This window comes from Passer domesticus, chromosome 13, assembly GCF_036417665.1.
Source record: "Passer domesticus isolate bPasDom1 chromosome 13, bPasDom1.hap1, whole genome shotgun sequence".
NCBI classification, from domain to species: Eukaryota; Metazoa; Chordata; class Aves; order Passeriformes; family Passeridae; genus Passer; species Passer domesticus.
This window is the reverse complement of record NC_087486.1, coordinates 14,819,068-14,837,705: the sequence shown is the minus strand read 5'-3', so window position 1 is coordinate 14,837,705 and position 18,638 is coordinate 14,819,068. Positions and strand designations below refer to the sequence as shown.

The window sequence follows — 18,638 nt, the reverse complement described above, 5'->3', positions numbered from 1 at the left end:
GCTCGTTCCCTCAGCCCAGGGCCAGCTGGGATGGGCCCGCGGGCAGGGGCGCTGTTGGTCGTCCCTGGCTGGGTTGGGGTGTTTAGAGGGGTCCCTACAGCCCCCAGACCCTGCAAGGAGCCAAAGTGGCACCTGGTCGCTGGCCGCCCCCTCCCCTGGGGTCAGAGAGGGGAGATGACGGTGTGAGTTAGGGAGCCTGTGGCGCTCCCAGTGGTGAAGCGCTAAAGAACAGGAACACAGGAGGCGGGCGGGGAGCGACCTGGTGAACTGGGGCCAGGGGCGCCCGTAGGCTGGAGCCCCGAGGGGGGGGAGCCCCGAGGGGATGGAGCCCCGAGGCGGTGCCTCCCCGAGGCGCTGCTGTCCCGCAGCCGGGCCGGTCCCGCAGCGCCGGCGAGGCGCGGGCGGGCGGTCCCATGTAATTAGAGGGGCGGGTATATGTAAATGAAGGCGTGGCCATGCAAATGAGCAGGGCGGCATGGCGGCCGCCATGGAGGAGGTGAGCACGCGTGGGGCTGCGGGAGCCCGGAGCCCCGGGCCCGGTCCCACGGCCCCGCTGTCCCCAGGAGCCGCAGGAGTCCCCGGAGCCGGCGGCGCGGGAGCCGCGAGTGCGGGACACCCCCGAGGACATCTGCCTGGAGGCCACGGCCAACGCCATCGCGCTGCACCCCGCGCGGCCGCTGCTGGCCGCGGGGGACGTGGACGGCGACGTGTACCTGTGAGTGGGGACGGGGCCGGGGAGGGGTCCCGGGGCCGGGGAGGGGTCCCGGGGCTGGGGAGGGGGTCCCCACTGCCCTCGGCTCCCGGCGAGCACTCCCGTGCCGGCAGGTACTCGTACTCCTGCACCGAGGGGGAGAACCGGCAGCTCTGGTCCTCGGGACATCACCTCAAGTCGTGCCGGGACGTGGCGTTCTCCCAGGACGGGCAGAGTGAGTGCGGGGGACGTGGGGAGGCACCGGGGGTCGCCGGGCGGGGGCACTAACGCGGCTCTCCAGAGCTTTTCACTGTGTCCAAGGATAAGTCCATCCACATTCTGACAGCGGAGGAGGGACGGCTGGAAACGCGCTTCCCCAAGGCGCACGAGTAAGTCCATGCAGGCGGCTCCTTCTGGGCACAACAGCCGGGGCATTGTCCCCTTCCTGGGCCGTGGGGAGAGCCCGCAGCGCTGCCCCGGGAGCCGTGACCGTGGGGCCGGGGTCTCTGCAGAGCAGCTCTCAACTGCGTGCTGCCCATCGACAACCACATCTTTGCCACGGGTGACGACGGCGGGGCAGTGAAGGTGTGGGACCTGCGCAGGGGCAGTGCCATCCTGGAGGCACGGCAGCAGGAGGAGTACATCAGTGCCATGACTGTGGATGGCAACGGGAAGCTCCTGCTGACGGCCAGGTACCGGAGGGGCTGCGCGGTCTTGGGGTCGGGCTGCCCGTGTCCGTCCGTGGCCGGAGTGCCCTGTGCCATGTCCGTGCTCACCGCGTGTCCCTTCCACGGCCCACAGTGGTGATGGCACCCTGGGCGTGTACAACGTGAAGCGGCGGCGCTTTGAGCTGCTCTCGGAGCCGCAGAACGGCGACCTGACGTCTGTGGTGCTGATGAAGGTTGGCACTGCTCCCAGCACGGAGCAGGATCCCACAGCCCCCGTCCTCGCTCCGTTTTTGTTCTGCCTCTGCCTCACTGCCCTCCCTCGTGCCCAGAGAGGGAGGAAGGTGGCGTGTGGCTCCAGCGAAGGCACCATCTACCTCTTCAACTGGGACGGCTTCGGGGCCGCCAGCGACCGCTTTGCGCTCAGGGCAGAGACCATCGACTGCATGGTGCCCATCACGGACAGCATCGTGTGCGTGGGGTCCCTGGACGGAGTCATCAGGTCAGGGCTGCCGTGGGAGGGATGGGAGCTGTGGGACGGGGTGAGGGGCAAGGCAGAGCCATGGGATGGAAGGGATCTGAGGGATTGTGGGGGGTGAAATGGGATAGGGAGGGGAGAGGGTGGTGGGATAGGAAGGGGAGAAGAGAGGGCTGGGGATGGGGGGGTGGGATGGGGTGACAGGGAATGTGGAGGATGGGATGTGCAGGAATGGGGAGGTGAGGGCTGGGATGTGCAGGGGGAGGTGTGGGCTGGGATGTGCAGGGGGCGGTGTGGGATGGGCTGGGATGTGGAGGTGTGGGCTGGGCCGGACCGAGCAGCGTGTGGCACGGCGGGCAGACGGCGTGCCCGGCGCTGCAGGGCCCTCAGTGCCCCGTGCCGTGCCCAGGGCGGTGAACGTGCTGCCGAACCGCGTGCTGGGCTGCGTGGGGCAGCACCTGGGCGAGCCCATCGAGCAGCTGGCCGCGGCCGCGGACGGGAAGCTGCTGGCCAGCAGCGGCCACGACCAGAAGGTGAAGTTCTGGGACGTGTCGGCGCTCGGCTCCATGGTGGTCGATGATTACCGCCGGAAGAAGAAGAAGGGCGGGCCGCTGCGCGCCCTCAGCAGCAAGGCGCTGGGCAGCGGGGAGGATTTCTTCGCCGACCTGCGGGACGAGGCCGAGCCGGAGGCGGCGGAGGGCGGCGACAGCGGCGACAGCGACAGCGACTGAGCGGGCCCCTCAGCGCTGCCGCCCCGCCCCGCGTGGGGGCGGGGCTCTGCGCGTCCTCCTTGCGGGTCGCGGCCAATCAGAGCCGCAGCCCCCAAGAGTGCCCGCCCACGGGGCGTGGCCTCAGAGTAATGCTACAACTGTCAGTGGGCAGGACGCCGGCGTTCTGATTGGCTCCTAGGGCTGCCACTCAAGCTGGGCTGCAGGCGCGGCCTTAAAGGGGCAGCGCGCGTCGGAGCGGGTGGGGGTCCGGGCATGGTGAGGCCGAGGGTCCTGCCGGAGCGGGGGAGGCCCTGAGGGGTGCGGGCACAGGGCTGGGGCGAGAGGGACTGGGAACGGCCCCTGGCTGGGGTCCGTGAGGGATGGGGAGGGCTCTGAGATGGGGGGACAGGGCTGGGGGGTTCTGGTCACTGACTGGGACAGGGGTGGCACTGAGGGTCCCTGGTGTGGGCAGTGCAGGGATGGGGTACATGGCTGAGGGCTCCTGGTGGGGGGGTTATGGGGGAAGGGGTCGTGCTTGAACATCCCTGGTGAAGCAGGGGGGTGCTGAGCTATGGGGGGACAGGGCTGGGGGTCTCTGGTGGATGAGGGGCTGCTCTGAGCTGTGGGGGGACAGGGCTGGGGGTCCCTGGTGGATGAGGGGCTGCTCTGAGCTGTGGGGGGACAGGGCTGGGGGTCCCTGGTGGATGAGGGGCTGCTCTGAGCTATGGGGGGACAGGGCTGGGGGTCCCTGGTGGATGAGGGGCTGCTCTGAGCTATGGGGGGACAGGGCTGGGGGTCCCTGGTAGGGGATGCAGTGCTGGGAGGGGAGGGGGTAATGCTGGGGTTTGCTGGTGAATTTGGGGGTCCTTTGGGTTGTTTTGGGATGGGGGGAGGCAGGGGTGCTCAGGAAGGGTGAGGGGGTGACATGGGGTCCCGGGGTGCCTGGCCAGGGCAGACAGGTTCATCGCTTTCCTGTCCTGCTGTCCCAGCAGGTCAATTACCCTTTGTTAATTAAGATTTTAGCTCTGTTAGAAATAAACTCAGTGCCTTTCACTTCCCAGCGCCTTGTGCTGATGGTTCATCCTCATGAGGCAAGGACTCCTGCTGTGCCCCGGGAGGGACAGACTGAGTGCAAGAGCCTAAAGAGTGCACCCCCAGGCTCTTGGAGGATCCTGGGGATCTCCAGAAGGAAGGGACTTGGGTGGGTCACAGGGTGCCATGAGCAGGGATAGGGGCAGGGACAGGGATCCCTCCGGGGCTGGGTCCTTCCCTGGGGATGAGAGCGGGCAGCAGGGCCTGGAACAGTGTCAGACACAGCACCTGCTGGGGAACGGGGAGGATCTGGTCTGGTGCAGTTCCACCAGCATTTCTGCTCCTGGCTGTGGATTCCCAGCACTGCCTGGGAGCCCTTGGACCACCAGCTGCAGCCCCCAGTGCTGCTGGCCCAGGGGCTCATTCCTGGAGCTGGGGGTGGGCAATCCACGATACTGAGAGACTCCTGGAGCCCCTGCAGAGCATAAAGGGGTGTCCTGGTTTGAAGGACAGGTGTCTGCTAAGGAAGGCAGGAGCCTCCCATGGAAAATGGTTATTGTTCCTTAGCAACAAAAACGGGGGAATATTCCATGAAACAGAGAAAAACAAAAGGAAAAATCTCCAAAAGGTGCTACCAGATATCCCAGAGGGCCATCAAAAGACACAGAGGACATCAGGAGGCCCCTGGAGAAGACTGAGGGGTGTCAAAACCTGGTCAGAAAGAGCCCAGTGAATAGAAGACAACAAAAATCAAGGTGTTAGGGAATGCTGCTTCCCACACAATGGAAGCCCCAGGCTCTGAGGGCTCCAAATCCCTCCCTGTCCCTTCCCCTGCCTCTCCCTGTGTGTGGGGGGAGCACTGAGATGCACTGGCCAGGCAGGGAGCTGAGGATGCAGGAGGCAAAGATGACATGACCCAGCTGGTGCTCTCCAGAACTCTTTAATCCCAAAAGGACAACGTGTGGCCAGACCTGCCACTCCCGAGGAATCATTCATGGACAGCTGCCAGCTCCACAGCTGCTTCCTCACTATGCAAACAGGTTACAGGCACTCCTCTCCCCACACAGCAGCTCTCCCAGCCCACAGAACATCTGTGACCACTCTCCCTGTGTGTGGCCCTGTCCTCCCCTGAGGCTGCTCCTCAGGAGCCAGGAGTGCCAGTGCAGGAATTCCCTCCATCACACTGGCATCCAGTGCTGGCAGCCCCTCCAAGAGCTGCTGCTGCTTCTCCAGGATCTGCCCATCCAACGCAACACAAACTGGCTTAACAGAAGCCAAACTTGGAACCAGGAAAACCAACAACCCAAAACTAGAACCAACTCAAGGGCTGCCTGGGCACAGCAGCCCTCATCCTCCAGAGCCAGCTCTCTAAACCGAAGCAAACAACTCCAAGGAAAGCTGGAACAGGGCCGGGAGCCCAGCAGGGCAGGGCTCAGTTGTGGCTGTGGCAGAGCCAGCCTACTTCAGCTGGCACCCTGCAGTGGAGAGGGAAGGGTCAGGCTCTGCCCTCACCCCCACACCCCCTCCGGTGCTTCCAGTCAGAACTCCCACCTGCAGCTCAGAGCTGACAGTGCTTCAGCCAGCCTGAGTCCCTCCCTGCCCCATGCCACCCTCCCAGAAGTGCCACAGCTCCACCCTCCCGGGGACCCTTCGAGACTTTGGGGAAGGCAGGGAGCTGGCTGTGCAGGGACTCACCAAGGACTCACCTAGCAGCCGGAGGACGTGCAGGGCTGCCACCGCCTTGGCCTCCTCGTGCTTGCTCTGGCCCTGCCTGTCTGGCGAGATCCACATGAAGCCACTGATGGGCACACGGGACCCTGGGATCACCACCTGGTACCAGAGCCGCTGCCACCCGCTGGGGTTCACCTGGACACACTTGGTCATGAACAGGGGTGTCCTCAGGTGATGCTTCCAGCACAGCATGTTCAGGCACTCCAGCACGTTCTGCAGCGACAGGGGCAGGGGCACTGCTGGGCTCTCACCCCCTTGCACCCTGCTGGACGATGGCTCCTCCTCAGAGAGCTGCAGCTTCTGCTTCAGCTGGGGGTCCAGCCAGTCCACCCTCATCCTTGCTTGCCCGAGCCTCAGCTTCCCTAGGAGACAGGAGATGCTCACCTACCCTCCAGCACCGCACCATCCCATCCCATCCCATCCCATCCCATCCCATCCCATCCCATCCCATCCCATCCCATCCCATCCCATCCCATCCCATCCCATCCCATCCCATCTCCAGGATTTTAGGGGCAGCTTAAATTTAGGGCCAAGGTAAACAGGTGTCAAAGCCAAATGCACCTCAGCTGGGGCAGGAATGGGTACAATCCAAGACTTTGGAGGTCCTGGCTGGATGTCTGGCAAGTGTGTCCCATCAGGGCATTGCAGCCAGGGGACAGGGCTCAGAGGGATTGAGCAGCTCCATCAGGAGTGTTTAAGGGACACTGAGGGGCTGGGCAGCTCCACTGGAAAGGTTGAGTAACTTGGTTAATGTTCAGGATGCCCTGAACTGGTGATGCTCCTGCTCTGAGCAGGCAGCTTCCTGGAGACCTCCAGCAGCCCCTTCATCCCACCACAGGCAGGACTGCTGGAAATCAACTGCACCATGGGCAGCTGGCATCCCACAGGACACAGGGAGAGAGCAAGGGGTGTCTCAAGGCTGCAGTCACCTTGCAGCCAAGTCTGGAGGTGGGAAGCCCAGCCCAAGCAGCATCCCTCAGCACCACTTACCTTCCATCAGGGCTTTCTTGGCCAGGGCAGCAGCCTCGTGCGACCTGTACTTCAGCACAGCGAGCCTGGCCTGTTTGTGGGAGGGGCTGGCGTGCAGGGTGACCCTGCAGATCCCCTCAGTGACCACGCGCAGCGTGGCCTCCAGCTCCTGCTGGCTCACCCAGGCGCCCAGGCCGTTCACGACGAGCTCGCGCTTCTGCGTGCTCCAGCACACCACGATGGCGCAGCCCTGGCGCAGCTGGAAGCGGTGGAAGGCGGCGATGGCGCTCTGGGCGTCCTGCCGGGAGCCGTACCTGGCGTAGGCGAAGCCGCGGTTGAGCCCGCTGAAGGTCATCATGAGGCGGAACTCGTAGAGCCTGCCCGCGCTCTCGAAGAGCGGGATCAGCGTGTTCTCGTAGACGTCCTGCGGCAGCCTGGCGATGTACACCTCGGTGCCGGCCGGCGGCGGGCCGCCCACCCAGCCTGCGGGGACACGGGGACCACGGCGGGTGAAAACGGGACCAGGCTCCCGCTACTAAAGGGATTTCAGCATTTACTGTAATAAAAGAAAGGCCTAAAGCCCACGGGCTGAGCAGGAGCGTTCCAGTGGAGGATGCTGCAACGCCTGAGCTGGGTCTGCTTCAGCAGAGATGTCCCCGAGGTTCCAGGGGCAGCAGCACACCTTCCCTGGCTCAGATGGCCTTTTTATCCTGTTTTTTGTCCCTTTGGATTGGTTTCTGTTGGGTTCCTTCATTTGCATGAAGGTTTTAGGCGCTTGACTGGCCCAGTGCAGTTCTGTGCAGGCTGGCTCCCTTGGGGGTGGTGCACTTCACTTAGGTGTAATACACTACGTCAAGTACCATATTTCTTACAACTACCCTTGTAACCCCTGTAGCTATGATATTTTATGAAAAATCCTCTACTAGGATTTTTCCCATCCTGAGGAGCTGAGAGCCTCAGGAAAGAAATGTAAACAATAACTATCTGCTGCTGTGGGATGCAACAGGTGCATCTTCCATTGGTCCATGTGGATTGTTTTCAATGAGTGACCAATCCCAGCCACCTGTGCCAAGGCTGCGAGCAGTCACAGGATTTTGTGATGCATTTTATTCTATTTTATTCTTGGTCTTTGTAGCCTTCTGATCATCTTCTCTCTCTGTTTTTTTTAGTATAGTTTTAATGTAGTATTTTAATATATTATATAACATAATAAATCAGCCTTCTGAACAAAATGGAATGAAACCTCGTGTCCTCACACTTGGAGCATTCACCACAACAAACCCCTTTTACCATAACCAAACGATAGTACATGCTTAACAATTATTAACTATTTTCCAACAGTTTCTAACCTATTTTTACCCAGGGCGAGTCCCCTCCCGGCCCCCTGGCCCAGCTGCTCTCCTGGCATACCTGGGGGGGGCCCTCCGTAGCGCCTCTGCCCGTTGATTTGCACCAGCTCGATGCCCGTCTCCTTCTCCCAGGCCAGCAGGGCCATCTTCCCAGCCTCGTTGATGCCGTTGGTCCATGGCTGAAGGAGGAGATGGTGGTGGTGATTGTGTGAGCAAAGAGCTCACACAAAGAGCTGGGAGCATCCCAACCCCATGAGGGAGCTGCAAGATCCACTGCTGGCCCCTCTACTCCCAGGGAACCTGAGGAGCCTCCCAGTGCTCCCATCCCAAGCACTGTCCAAACCTGCTCCACGTGACACAAAGTCCTGCAACTCTGTTAGAGCTCGAACTCAACAACAGTTTCCTACAGCCCTGCAAGGGCTTGGGAAGCCAAAACACAGGCAGCAGCTGCCTGCTGCAAGAGGGAGCTGGAGCACAGAGCCAAGGTGACCCACTGCATCAGGACTGCTTTAAAGGGAAAGCCAGTGGGTTACATTGAATATTGGGAAAAAAATCATCCCTGTGAGTGTGGTGGGGCACTGGCACAGCTTGGCCAGGGAAGCTGTGGCTGCCCCATGCCTGTAAGTGTTCAAGGCCAGGTTGGATGGGGCTTGGAGCAACCTGGGCTAGTGGAAGGTTGCCTGCCAGTACAGAAGAGATAATATTAAAGAGAAACAAGAACTGGAAAGCAGGAAAGCAGCTGAGTTATTATTACTGTCCTTGAAAATAGAACAGCTGCAGAAACAGCTACAGGAGGACAAAAAGGAAAACAAAAGTTGGAGGAAATAGTTTAGCTAATGCTTATGCGGTCTCCAAGTGCTCCTAATGTTGTGCAGATTACAAAATTAACTGCATCTCCTGAAGATTGGCCAAATCCTTGGCCTGGTTACAAAATGAGATTAAATTAGAAAAGACACAGCCTTTAATGAACAATTGTCAAGGAGTGCTACTGACATTTTAGAACACTGAGAAATCCGCACCTGTGCAACACTAATTGCATGCATTTTTGGTATCACCACGAAATTCACTCCATCCCACAACTCAGTAATATGGGTGAGATGTGGGATGGAGTGATTTTCATGGTGATACCAAGAATTCTACATGTAATGTCAGACTAATTGACCATTCCCAAGAGCTAGGATTTACAGGTTGTCCACCGAGAAAACAGAGGTGGAAAGAATTATATAATCAAGCATTATTTTCAAGAATTAAAAAAAATTCAATTCTCCTCCCTGGGGCAAAGGTGAAAGAAAACCCTTAATAAAGTTATTTAGAAAAAATAAAAGCTGTATAATTTCCAACAGGAGCAGTACACCCCAGGATCCTGTCACAGCAGGATGGGGTTTTTCCAAGCATGCCACTTAAATGTAACTTGCTTCAAACTGGCCCTGACCAACGGTACCTTCACTGCTTAGCTCGACTGCATTTTAGGGGACAGATCAGAGATGTTCTGAATGGGAAAAGGGACTTTTATTTCTAGTCTAAGCAGTGAAACGAGCTCACATTTTCCATATAAGTAGGCACAATGGGCCACAAAGGCAGAATTCAATGGGTTTTTCATACCCCATATTACCCCAGTCAGATGGAAGCACAGAATGGGCTAATGGCCTATTGAAAAAGAGCCCGAAGCCACAAAGGCTGAGGGAGATGCTCAGGGTAAATAATCGCTGTGGCCCAGGTGTGCCTTTTATGCAAACCCTGAATGAGGTGCTCCACTTTCCACTCAAGGGGAACGATTGATGGCTTTACAATCAGGACAACGTGTTCTGTAAAAGTAACACAAAACAATGCCTGAGACCAACTAAACCTCGGGACACACTCACTTGGGAATCTATGGACAGCAGTGTCTAAAAAAGTGCAAAACAGAATTAGTGCACCGTGGCTTTTCCCTGTTTTTAATGGGATAATAACCTGTCCGGGCAAACCCCACCGAGACTTGTATTATTTTACTTTTTCAGAAAATTATACTGGAAATGATGCCAGCATGTCTCCACTGAAAATCAAGTTATCAATTGAAGGACTGCTTATTCTCCCCACAGAAGGAATCAGCACCAGAATGAACCAGACTGAGCACATAAATCACCAAACCTCACCCACCGGCTGGAAAGTTTCACTTTTTCCATCTGTAATGGTCACTGTGCTAATGGCTGAAACCATGCCTAAGTCTGAATGCATTTCAATGACCATTGCTAAGGAAGAAGCCATAATTGTACAAATTTAGGAGCTCAGCCTACTAAAATGAATTTGGCAGAGGGAAATATAACTGTAATATGTGAAGCACAACTTTTAACCAAAAAGGGGGAAATTTATTTATTCAGCTTCCAATCCTGACACAAAATACGAAAGGGAAGTTTTGGTGGAGATATAATGTACCCACAGCTGTAAGCGGGTAATGCATACTGGCACAACAACAACGAATTTAAACCTCACCATGCATGCCACTGCCTCCCAGGCTCCTGGGAAATGTTATGTCCACAAATTTCTAAAAATGGACGCTGTGCCGTCAAATGTACGAGCCAAAACAAGTGCTACTGAATCCTTCATGTTCCTCACAGCAGTGAATTATCAGTGCAGGTTAATATCTCTGCAACCAAACCTGCCATTTCTGCCTAGTGCCGTGCACGGTGGTCGGCAGGGTGGCATGGCTGGACCCCCAAAGCCATCAGGGGGACAGAGAGCGATCCTGGGGACAGAGCTGGGAACACTAAGTAGCACGGGTGCTGGAGTCCCAGCAAACAAAATAAACTCAGTAACAAGTGATTTATACTAATTGAAAGATCCGTTTTGACCTTATCAGCATTAGGAACTGGCCAATGGCCCTTATCAGATACCTCAACGGGAAAGGATGGAGATAAAGGATCACCAGCAAATCGTGATAAATAGTGATAAAAGATCGCCAGCTAACAGTGAATGCCACCAGCTAGTGGCACCTCTCCACCTCCAAGTCTTTCATGAAGACTAAAAACCAACCTCGGCCGAGCGTGGGGATCCCTCTGGAGAAACACGTGCTCGAAGCGGGATAAAACCCGGCCGCGTTCCCTCCAGAGCCTCGTGCCCGGCCCGTGCCTCCCGCCATGGGTCCCGGCTCGGGCAGCGGCCCGAGGGGTGCCTGGGCTGTGCGGAGAGCTCCGCAGGAGCCGGCTCTCACCGCACAGCCCCCGCTGCCAGCGGGGCTCCCCGGCCCCGCCTGACCCCGGGGCGCGGCGGCTCCGCGCTGGGGCCGGACCGACACCGGCACCGGGACCGGGACCAGCGCCCTGCGCTCCCAGCCGGGCCCGGGCTCGGATCCCCGCGGGAAGGGCGCCCGAGCTGAGCCGTGCTCACCTTGCCGTCCATCGCGCCGCCGCTGCCTGCCCTTCCCGCCGCTCGCCACGCTCCTGCCGTGCGGGCCCGGGAGAAACGGAGCCAGCGCCGCCCTCCGCACCGCCCCACCCCGGATGGACCCCCGGCAGCACCGCAGGGTCTGGCCTGCTTAGCCTCTCCTTCTTGCTCTTGTCCACCTGTACGCAAGGGAGGGCGAGGGGCTGCTGTAAGAGGTGCACAGCACCGCCAAACTTTCGTACCAGAAGCGACAAGGTTGGAAGAGACCTCCAAGACCACCTAGTCCAACCATGAACGTAATTAGACTTCAGATAACAACGTCCCGAAAATACATGCCGGGTTTGAACCTATTCGTACTTGCAGAGCTAGAGGGCTTTGTGCTGCTTTTTCCAATACCGGCTAATAAAGGCAAATTTGGAGGGGGTGTCAGAAATATCTACTGAAAGAATCCTTCAAACAGTGTCTGATGCACAGGAGAATGCATTAGCCCAAATCTGCACCGCGTTAGGAAGTGCACCTGTGTGAGGCTGGGCTGTTCCTGGTTCTTGGCTCCGTTTGCGGGGGCACCCCGTGCTTTGCTGGTGAGGACCAGACTTTTTGGAGCCGTGCTGGTGAAACCTGATCTGTACGAGCCAGACAGGGTGACACCCACCACCAGAGGCTCCGGGGTTAGAGCCGGGTTAGGGAGAAAGCGGGACAGAGCGTGGTGCTTGTTTTCGTGCCAATGTCCTCCCCTGCCCCCAAGGAAGGGTGACATTCACACAGGACATTCACCAACTTGGGGCTAAAGGCTTTTGTCCTTTCTGATGGGGCATAACTGGCTTAACCTTGCTTGTAGTCAGAGGCAACCACTTAACCACTTGAAGTCAGAGGCAGGGTCATGTCTTAAAAGGGCTCATGAACCACCCGAGACCCTTCAGACAGTGTAAAATTCCCCTCCCCAGGGGAGGCACCCCGTGTTCCATCTCGGCCTAAGTGTGTATTTACCCACTGACCCTGGTGTTCCTTGGGCTTTCCCCCACCCCTGATGGATCAAGACTGTGACCATGACTCAGACCGCCAGACATCAAAATTGCAACAGTCAAGTCTCTTCTATCAAGCCTAGTTACTGGATCCAGAGGTGGTGAGCTCTTTCACTCTTATCCTTCCCTCCACTTTATCTTTTACACATTTTTTTACCTGTTATTCTATGCTTTTATATTGTTGCATTGCTATAGATAACAACCACAGTGGCTACAACTCTGCTTTCCACTGCTTCTAAACAGATCTAAGATAGACCCTACATATTTTTATTTACAAACACCACTCATTCAGTGTCATTTCACCTCTGATGCTCCCCAGTGGATCTATTTACCAGAACTCTGGTCAGTCCTGCTGTGGCAGCTCAGCATTTCAGGGATGCAGCCCCACTGTTCCAGACCCCAAAGAACAATTCCAACCCTCCACAGCATTGGCACTTGCCAGGCTGTACTCACTCATTCCATAAGGCCCCAGAGCAGCACCACAGCATCTTGCAGGTCCAGATAATGAGCAGTATCTCACAAAACTGGGGGAAAAGGAAAAAAAAATCTATAAACCTTGAAATACAGACATGCCCCAAAAAACATATCAAAGAAATATAAATGGAATAAAAAAATTGTAATGATTTTAAAAAAGTTTAAAAGTTTTTGGGTTTTCTCCTTAAGAAGGAAGAAGTAGCTCATCCAGCCAGTCTGCCTTGAGCTGTCCTTTATATTTCTGAAGATAAACTGCTTGGCTATACCACTTTCTTGGTAAAAATCCAAGAGCAAGTAGAAAGGGAAGTTAATGAATCATATCCAAGGGAAAAAAAATTACTGGACAAAAAATTATTCAGACTTCTAAAAACAATGAAACACAGCTGCTGAAATAGGCTCTCCCCACCCAAGCACCTGCAAATGGAAACTCATTTTAGTGAGTTAGCAGTGCTGCTATAAAATGTAACTAGGCTTCTTAAGTATTTTGAGTAGAAAAATGACTGATTTTGCCAAAGAATTAGCAACTCATTCCCACCTCTAGCTAACGTCAGCTTGCTTTTCCGGGATGCATCTCAGCAAGCCAAGGTGTTGCCACTAGATGGCAAAATGAGACTGAACCTTCTCTCCTACACAATCTCAAGTTTTATTCGTTGGCTGGAGATGAAAGAGAAAAAACATTAATATATTTTTATCCATTTTAATTCTCTGCCATTTGTCTGGAGAACAGTAGCTGCAGGTATTCAATATGTGAATGGGAAGGTGTGTTATGGAATGAGGTGAGATCCTACTCTGCTGCTACTTCAATCCAATCTCTGAGAAGAGCCCTGACAGACCAGGACTGCTCCAATGGACAATTACTGTGCTGGCCCTCCTTCATAATGAGCCAGGGGATAAAAGGAATTGTCTTAAATCCACTTATAGTACAATACATGTGTACAGTTTAAAATATATGCAAAATGCTTCTTTATAAGAAAGAAAAGCCTCTTATTCATGTTATTTTGAAATAACGATGGAAAATTGAAAAGCATGGGGTATTCAACAATTCAGCTCCTTGGAAACTCTAAGCCAGTCATAGAGAGGAACATAAAGATTGAAAACAAAACTAACATTAAAACCAAAACTATACCCAAGATGATGCTGGCTAGCAGCAGCTTTTTTTCTCCGAGTCACCTATGTATTTCTGGTCTGTGAAATTCACTCTTGAAAACTTTCAGGACTGACAAAATCTTTTCCTGAGAATGTCTGAAATGAGTATATGTTAGTGAAAAAGCTGTAGAAACTTTTTTATTTTTCACAGCATTGTAAAATCACAAGTGCTTTTTTTATTAGCAAGCTATTGAAATATTTTGCGAATTGGAAATCTGTTGGATCAGAATCCAGTTCTGAGTTTGTGTATGGACAGGAACACTGCAACTGCAACAATGACCAAAATCCCACCTTGGCAGCCAGTTTACAGTATAAACTCTGCAAGTGTCTGTAGAACTGAAGCTACAAAGTAGCTTTGTTTAGGTTGGAAAACAACTGCCTGACTGAATAAAAGGAGATCACTTAGAAACAATGTCAGAGCCAATAAGCTGCTTATGGGTGTCGATAGTTCATTTGATTAAAACACCAAAATGGGTTGAGTTAAAATGATCATCATATCTTTAGCTGTCAGAATAGTCGATACACTTGAAATACTGCTGTTTTAAAAAAAACTTAAATGAAACAAAAATCATAACTTTTGTTCCAGCATCATTCTGAAAGAGAACAATTTTTAGTTTTAAAAATAAACCTGTACAAAAAACAAACAAACAAACAAACAAACAAACAAAAAAAACCCAAGAAACCCCCCAAAAACAAGAAAAAAACCACACACACAAAAAAAACCCCACCCAAAACCCCCTACCACAACCCAAAAGAAGGCAAAGCGAATGGAAAGGCTGTTATGGAAGCACTGAATGAGAATTCCTCAGGCTCCAGCTCCACCCAGACAGCAGCTCCCACAGGCTCTGGTTTCCAGTCCAGCAGGGAGGTTCCCAGCACAGCCCAGTCCTGCAGGGGGGACAGGAGGGGCAGGGATGGGTGGCAGCCACAGCAGGAGCTGTTCTGGCCAAAGGGAGCTGGGCTGGTGGACAAAACCCCGGGGGGAATAGAGCCTTGCAGAGCCAAGGTGCTGCAGCTCCCCTGGCTGGAGCTGGGCAGGGAATGTGCTTTGTGGCAGCACGGGGGAAGGGGTTTGAGCAGTCAGCCCAGGCTGAAGGGTGTGTCTAACGGGCTTCATCTTCACCTTGAGCTCCAAAGTCTCCATCACACTGCTGACCTAAGGCACTGGTGTGTTCACTGGCAGAGTTCTGTACCTGAAGGCACTGTCAGTTCAGAGGGGTCCTGTCCAAACCAGGACATTTCCAGGTGTCCTTTTGGTCCTTTCTGTGTCACAGGACAGCTGACCCTCTCTGGCAGCTCCTGAACTGAGCAGCCCAAGCACTGGAGGAGAGTTCTTCAGTCCCAATTCCTCCTTCTCAAGCTTGCAGCAGCTTTTCTTGTTAGCCGAGTCCTTCAGAGCTCATGAGAACAACTGACTGCTAGCTGTCACAAAGTTTATCTCCTTTTTTCCTTCCCTCATCTCCAACTTCCCTTTCTCAGACTTAGCAAACATTTTTTTCAGTCTTTCCTCGGTACTCAGCTCTGTTGAGGCCAGAGTTCTCTGCATTGGTTTGCAGCATTTCTGGACAAACCAGACACATTATATCACTTATGATCCAAACAGAGTGGAATAAAACATGTCCCTGAGCAAACTGTTCTTGCTAGAATATCTCTAAGTATTTGCCTTATTTTTTAGAGGACCTTAGTAAATATTTGATTCTCATTGGTTTCTGAATAGAGTCCAGCTGCACTCTACCACTCTACAGTGGCTGTATTTTAGGATTTTAGGCCTTTTGGAATTGCCTAAACTCCATCTTGACACTTTCTCAGAGGAACACAATTCACTGGCAAGGGAAAAGATGCTTCTTCAAGTGTGCATATTTTTTTTTTCCACCCAGGAAAATCTTTGCTGAGGATTGAGTTCCTATAGAGAACACTTTGTTTGTTTGTTTGCTTTATGTGAACTTGGATTTGAAGCCAGTGTCTCAGACACAGTTTTATCCAAGCCATACCTTCCAGAGGCAGGCAGGTTGGTTGGCATTTTCCTCAGCTGCTGTTCCCATAAAGTCCCACAGTCACCAGGCTGGGGAGGGAGCCTCGAAGTTCCATTGCTGCAAATTGCTTTTTCAAATTGGCCTAGGTGTGAATGTGAATATCCTGATGCTTTCCCCAGGGGCAGTCTCACCTGAGCCAGGTGTGTAAGGGAGGACACTGAGGTGGTGAAAAGCATTATCCCCCCTCACAGGGTCTGCTTCTCTTATCTCCCTTATCTGCCTCTGAACCCAGCTCGTTGCTAAGCAAAGGTCGCTTTGTTGTGCTCATCCTCCTGAGGTGGGTGATGAAAATACCTGAAATTTCAGAAAATATCTGAGGTTTGTCCACCACACATCCAAAACCTCTCCTTCCCTTCGGTCTGGCCTCAGCAAAGCACCAAATTAATGCTGACATTTCAGTCTCTCGCAGTTGCAGGTAGGTGATAGAGCCTGGCATTGGGCATGCCATGTCAAAAGGCAGCTGTAGGCTGTCTAGGGTAAGAATTTCCAGGGCAAAAGGAAGAATCTACCCCAGTCTTTTTAAAACAAATTTGGGCAGGACAAAAGAAAACCAATTCATAAAGATCCGCTTTGCTTTGGGAGCGAGACGAACATGAAGACAAAATTCTTCCAAGGTTTGAACTTCTTTTGTTTGGCTCTAAGGATATGGACACCTAGCCTGAGTTACTCTAGAAAAATAAACCCTTCTGAAAGTGGTTCAAAGCCCTTGACTCCACTTAAAACTGGGACAGAAGAACATCAGAGAGAGGTGAGAGAAAAAGGAAAATGTTGCTGCTCTTTGAAGGCAGCAGAATGTCGGCAGTGTGAATTTCCCCCCTCTGTTGCCTAAAATGGTTTGAGTCTCACATTTTCAAACATCAATCCCCACACCATCACTGCATCAAAAAGAATTACCATTGGCAGCTGTTACTGAGGACACACTTTTTTGTGTGAAGGTTGTGTCCCTGCAGGCTATAAAATACCTATGAAACACCTAGTTCTTTAAAAAGAGGGGGAAAAAGTCTCAATAAAAAGATATGCACCTGATAATAGCAGTAAAGTCAGTGTTCCTTAGCTTTTGAAAATCTAAGAGCTTAAAATCCATCTCATGAGTTTGCCAGCTGCTGTAGTATGTCTGAAAATTAAAATATAGAAAATACAAAGTGGTGTTTCCTCAGCAAGCCTTACTGGGGCACCACATCAGATGTGCTTATGATGTTACAAAAGAAGTTGTAGAGAAAGACAGAGCTCAAGCTGGTGTGCAGCTGGGTTTTGCAAGAAATGCATGAAATCTGCACATAGCTATGGTGTACTCAGTGCCACAGACAGGATGCAGGCAAATAATAATAGATACATGTGTTAGAAATTCTGTGTTAGCTGCTCTGAGCCTGGGAGATCCACTTCAGAGGTAACTGCTTTCCTCCTTTCTCAGCATCAGAAAAAACAATGCTGTAATTATCCTGTAACACCCCCAGCATAAATTTTCACCAGACTAATTAGTTTCATATTAGTACAAATAAGGAGGAACACAATTGCAATTAGATCTGCTACACTGGGTTTGGGCTAGAAACCAGATTAGAAGGTAATGAAACACAGAATAAATAAGCAATTAGAAATTTAACACAGGCTTCTTCCTGTCTCCCTGCTTGTTTCCCTGTGACATCCAGGGGCTGTGATGGGATGGCTGAGCTGTAGTTGTGTAACCTCCCCTTTCCCACTGCTGACAATGCACCAGCAAAGCAACTTTTCCTTTGGGGATTCTTTGGCACCAGCTCATTCAGTCCTATTTCATCCCCAGACCTAGAGGTGATAATATTTCTGTGATATTGTCAGGACATGCCTCAGATGATTCACACAGGTAATTTCAAGTAAGAACCCAGAAAACACAGCTGTAGCATGTATTTGACAAATGCTACTCTGCCTAGAACAGCTCTGACAGCAGTTTAATTTCAGGGAGTTTTAAATACCATGCTGCCATCATTTACCAGAATTTCTCCAGAAAAAGTACGCTACTCTAAAGCAGGCTCTGAATTTCAGAAGGAAAGCTCTTACTGTGAAAACCTGTAGGTTTGATCTCCAATAAATGCACTCCTGTGCAACCTGCAGATTGCAGACAGGGTTAGGAGGCCATCAGTGACTGGAAACAAGAGGGATGCATTTCATTTTTTCTTAAAAAGAAGAGGAAATTTCCTTCCCAGTGCTTCAGAACTGTGCCCCTATTCTTTCCAGTGCAGGGGGCTCAGGAATTGCCACTGTTTGTGCAGTCTAACGGAGCAGTGAGGCCAAGGACTCACAGCAGCACAGCTTTGGGAGGAGGCTCCACAACAAGAAAAGGGAGAATGCACTTGCTGGCTGTTTTGAAAAGCCAGACACATTGAATGATTGGAATTATTCAATGAAATCTCAGCAAAGGCACCTGCTGATAGGAGGGTGCCTGAATTGGTTGTGCAGGACACATGAAAGTCTATCATGTCCCTGTGGTAATAATATGGTTTTGTGGATTCATTTTCAGATACAAAAATCCTCATAAGAAGTAGCCAAAAAATGAACTATTGATACAATGGCAACAGAATAATTTTTCAACTAAACTTGTACATTTTTAGTTTCACTGAATGATTCTTTGTTTGAAGGGATGCTGACTGTAATTCCCTCATTAATTCATTAGTCCCTCATTATGTACAGCTCTGACAATAACCTTTAATTGTACAAAGAAGGATATTTCAGGTACTGAGGTGAATTAAAGCAGTTTCTCTTAAGTGAACATTTTCTTCTTGTGGGGGAGGGTTACCAGAAGAGTAACCCACACCTATGCAGAAAATATGACAATATTTTTATGCATGTATAATGTGAGTAAATAAATAAATATTTATGTATGCAATTAAAAGCAATTAGGGTCCATAGGCATTTACTTCTATGTAGCAGGCAGAGCATTTTCAAGCCTCTGCTGTGCTTCCTTGTTTACTTATTTATATTCAGAGAAAGGAAGTGGTGAGGCTGAC

The 18,638-nt window shown here is 52.5% G+C and overlaps 2 protein-coding genes across 2 annotated transcripts; one reads left to right on the top strand and one right to left on the bottom strand.

Annotated features, from left to right (window-relative positions):
• The first annotated feature begins 350 nt into the window (after window positions 1-350).
• WDR55 (WD repeat domain 55) lies at window positions 351-2,920 on the top strand. The gene is made up of 8 exons (XM_064387621.1): window positions 351-496; window positions 564-715; window positions 826-926; window positions 993-1,080; window positions 1,204-1,383; window positions 1,493-1,592; window positions 1,689-1,858; window positions 2,244-2,920. The coding sequence occupies exons 1-8, from the start codon at window positions 476-478 to the stop codon at window positions 2,563-2,565; spliced, it is 1,134 nt and encodes a 377-aa protein (XP_064243691.1). The 5' UTR covers window positions 351-475; the 3' UTR covers window positions 2,566-2,920.
• Window positions 2,921-4,089: 1,169 nt separating this feature from the next.
• DND1 (DND microRNA-mediated repression inhibitor 1) lies at window positions 4,090-11,000 on the bottom strand. The gene is given in 5 exon segments (XM_064388224.1): window positions 4,090-5,669; window positions 6,298-6,759; window positions 7,687-7,856; window positions 7,858-7,910; window positions 10,989-11,000. Coding segments are annotated over 5 exon segments (1,215 nt in total). The 3' UTR covers window positions 4,090-5,151.
• Window positions 11,001-18,638: the final 7,638 nt, after the last annotated feature.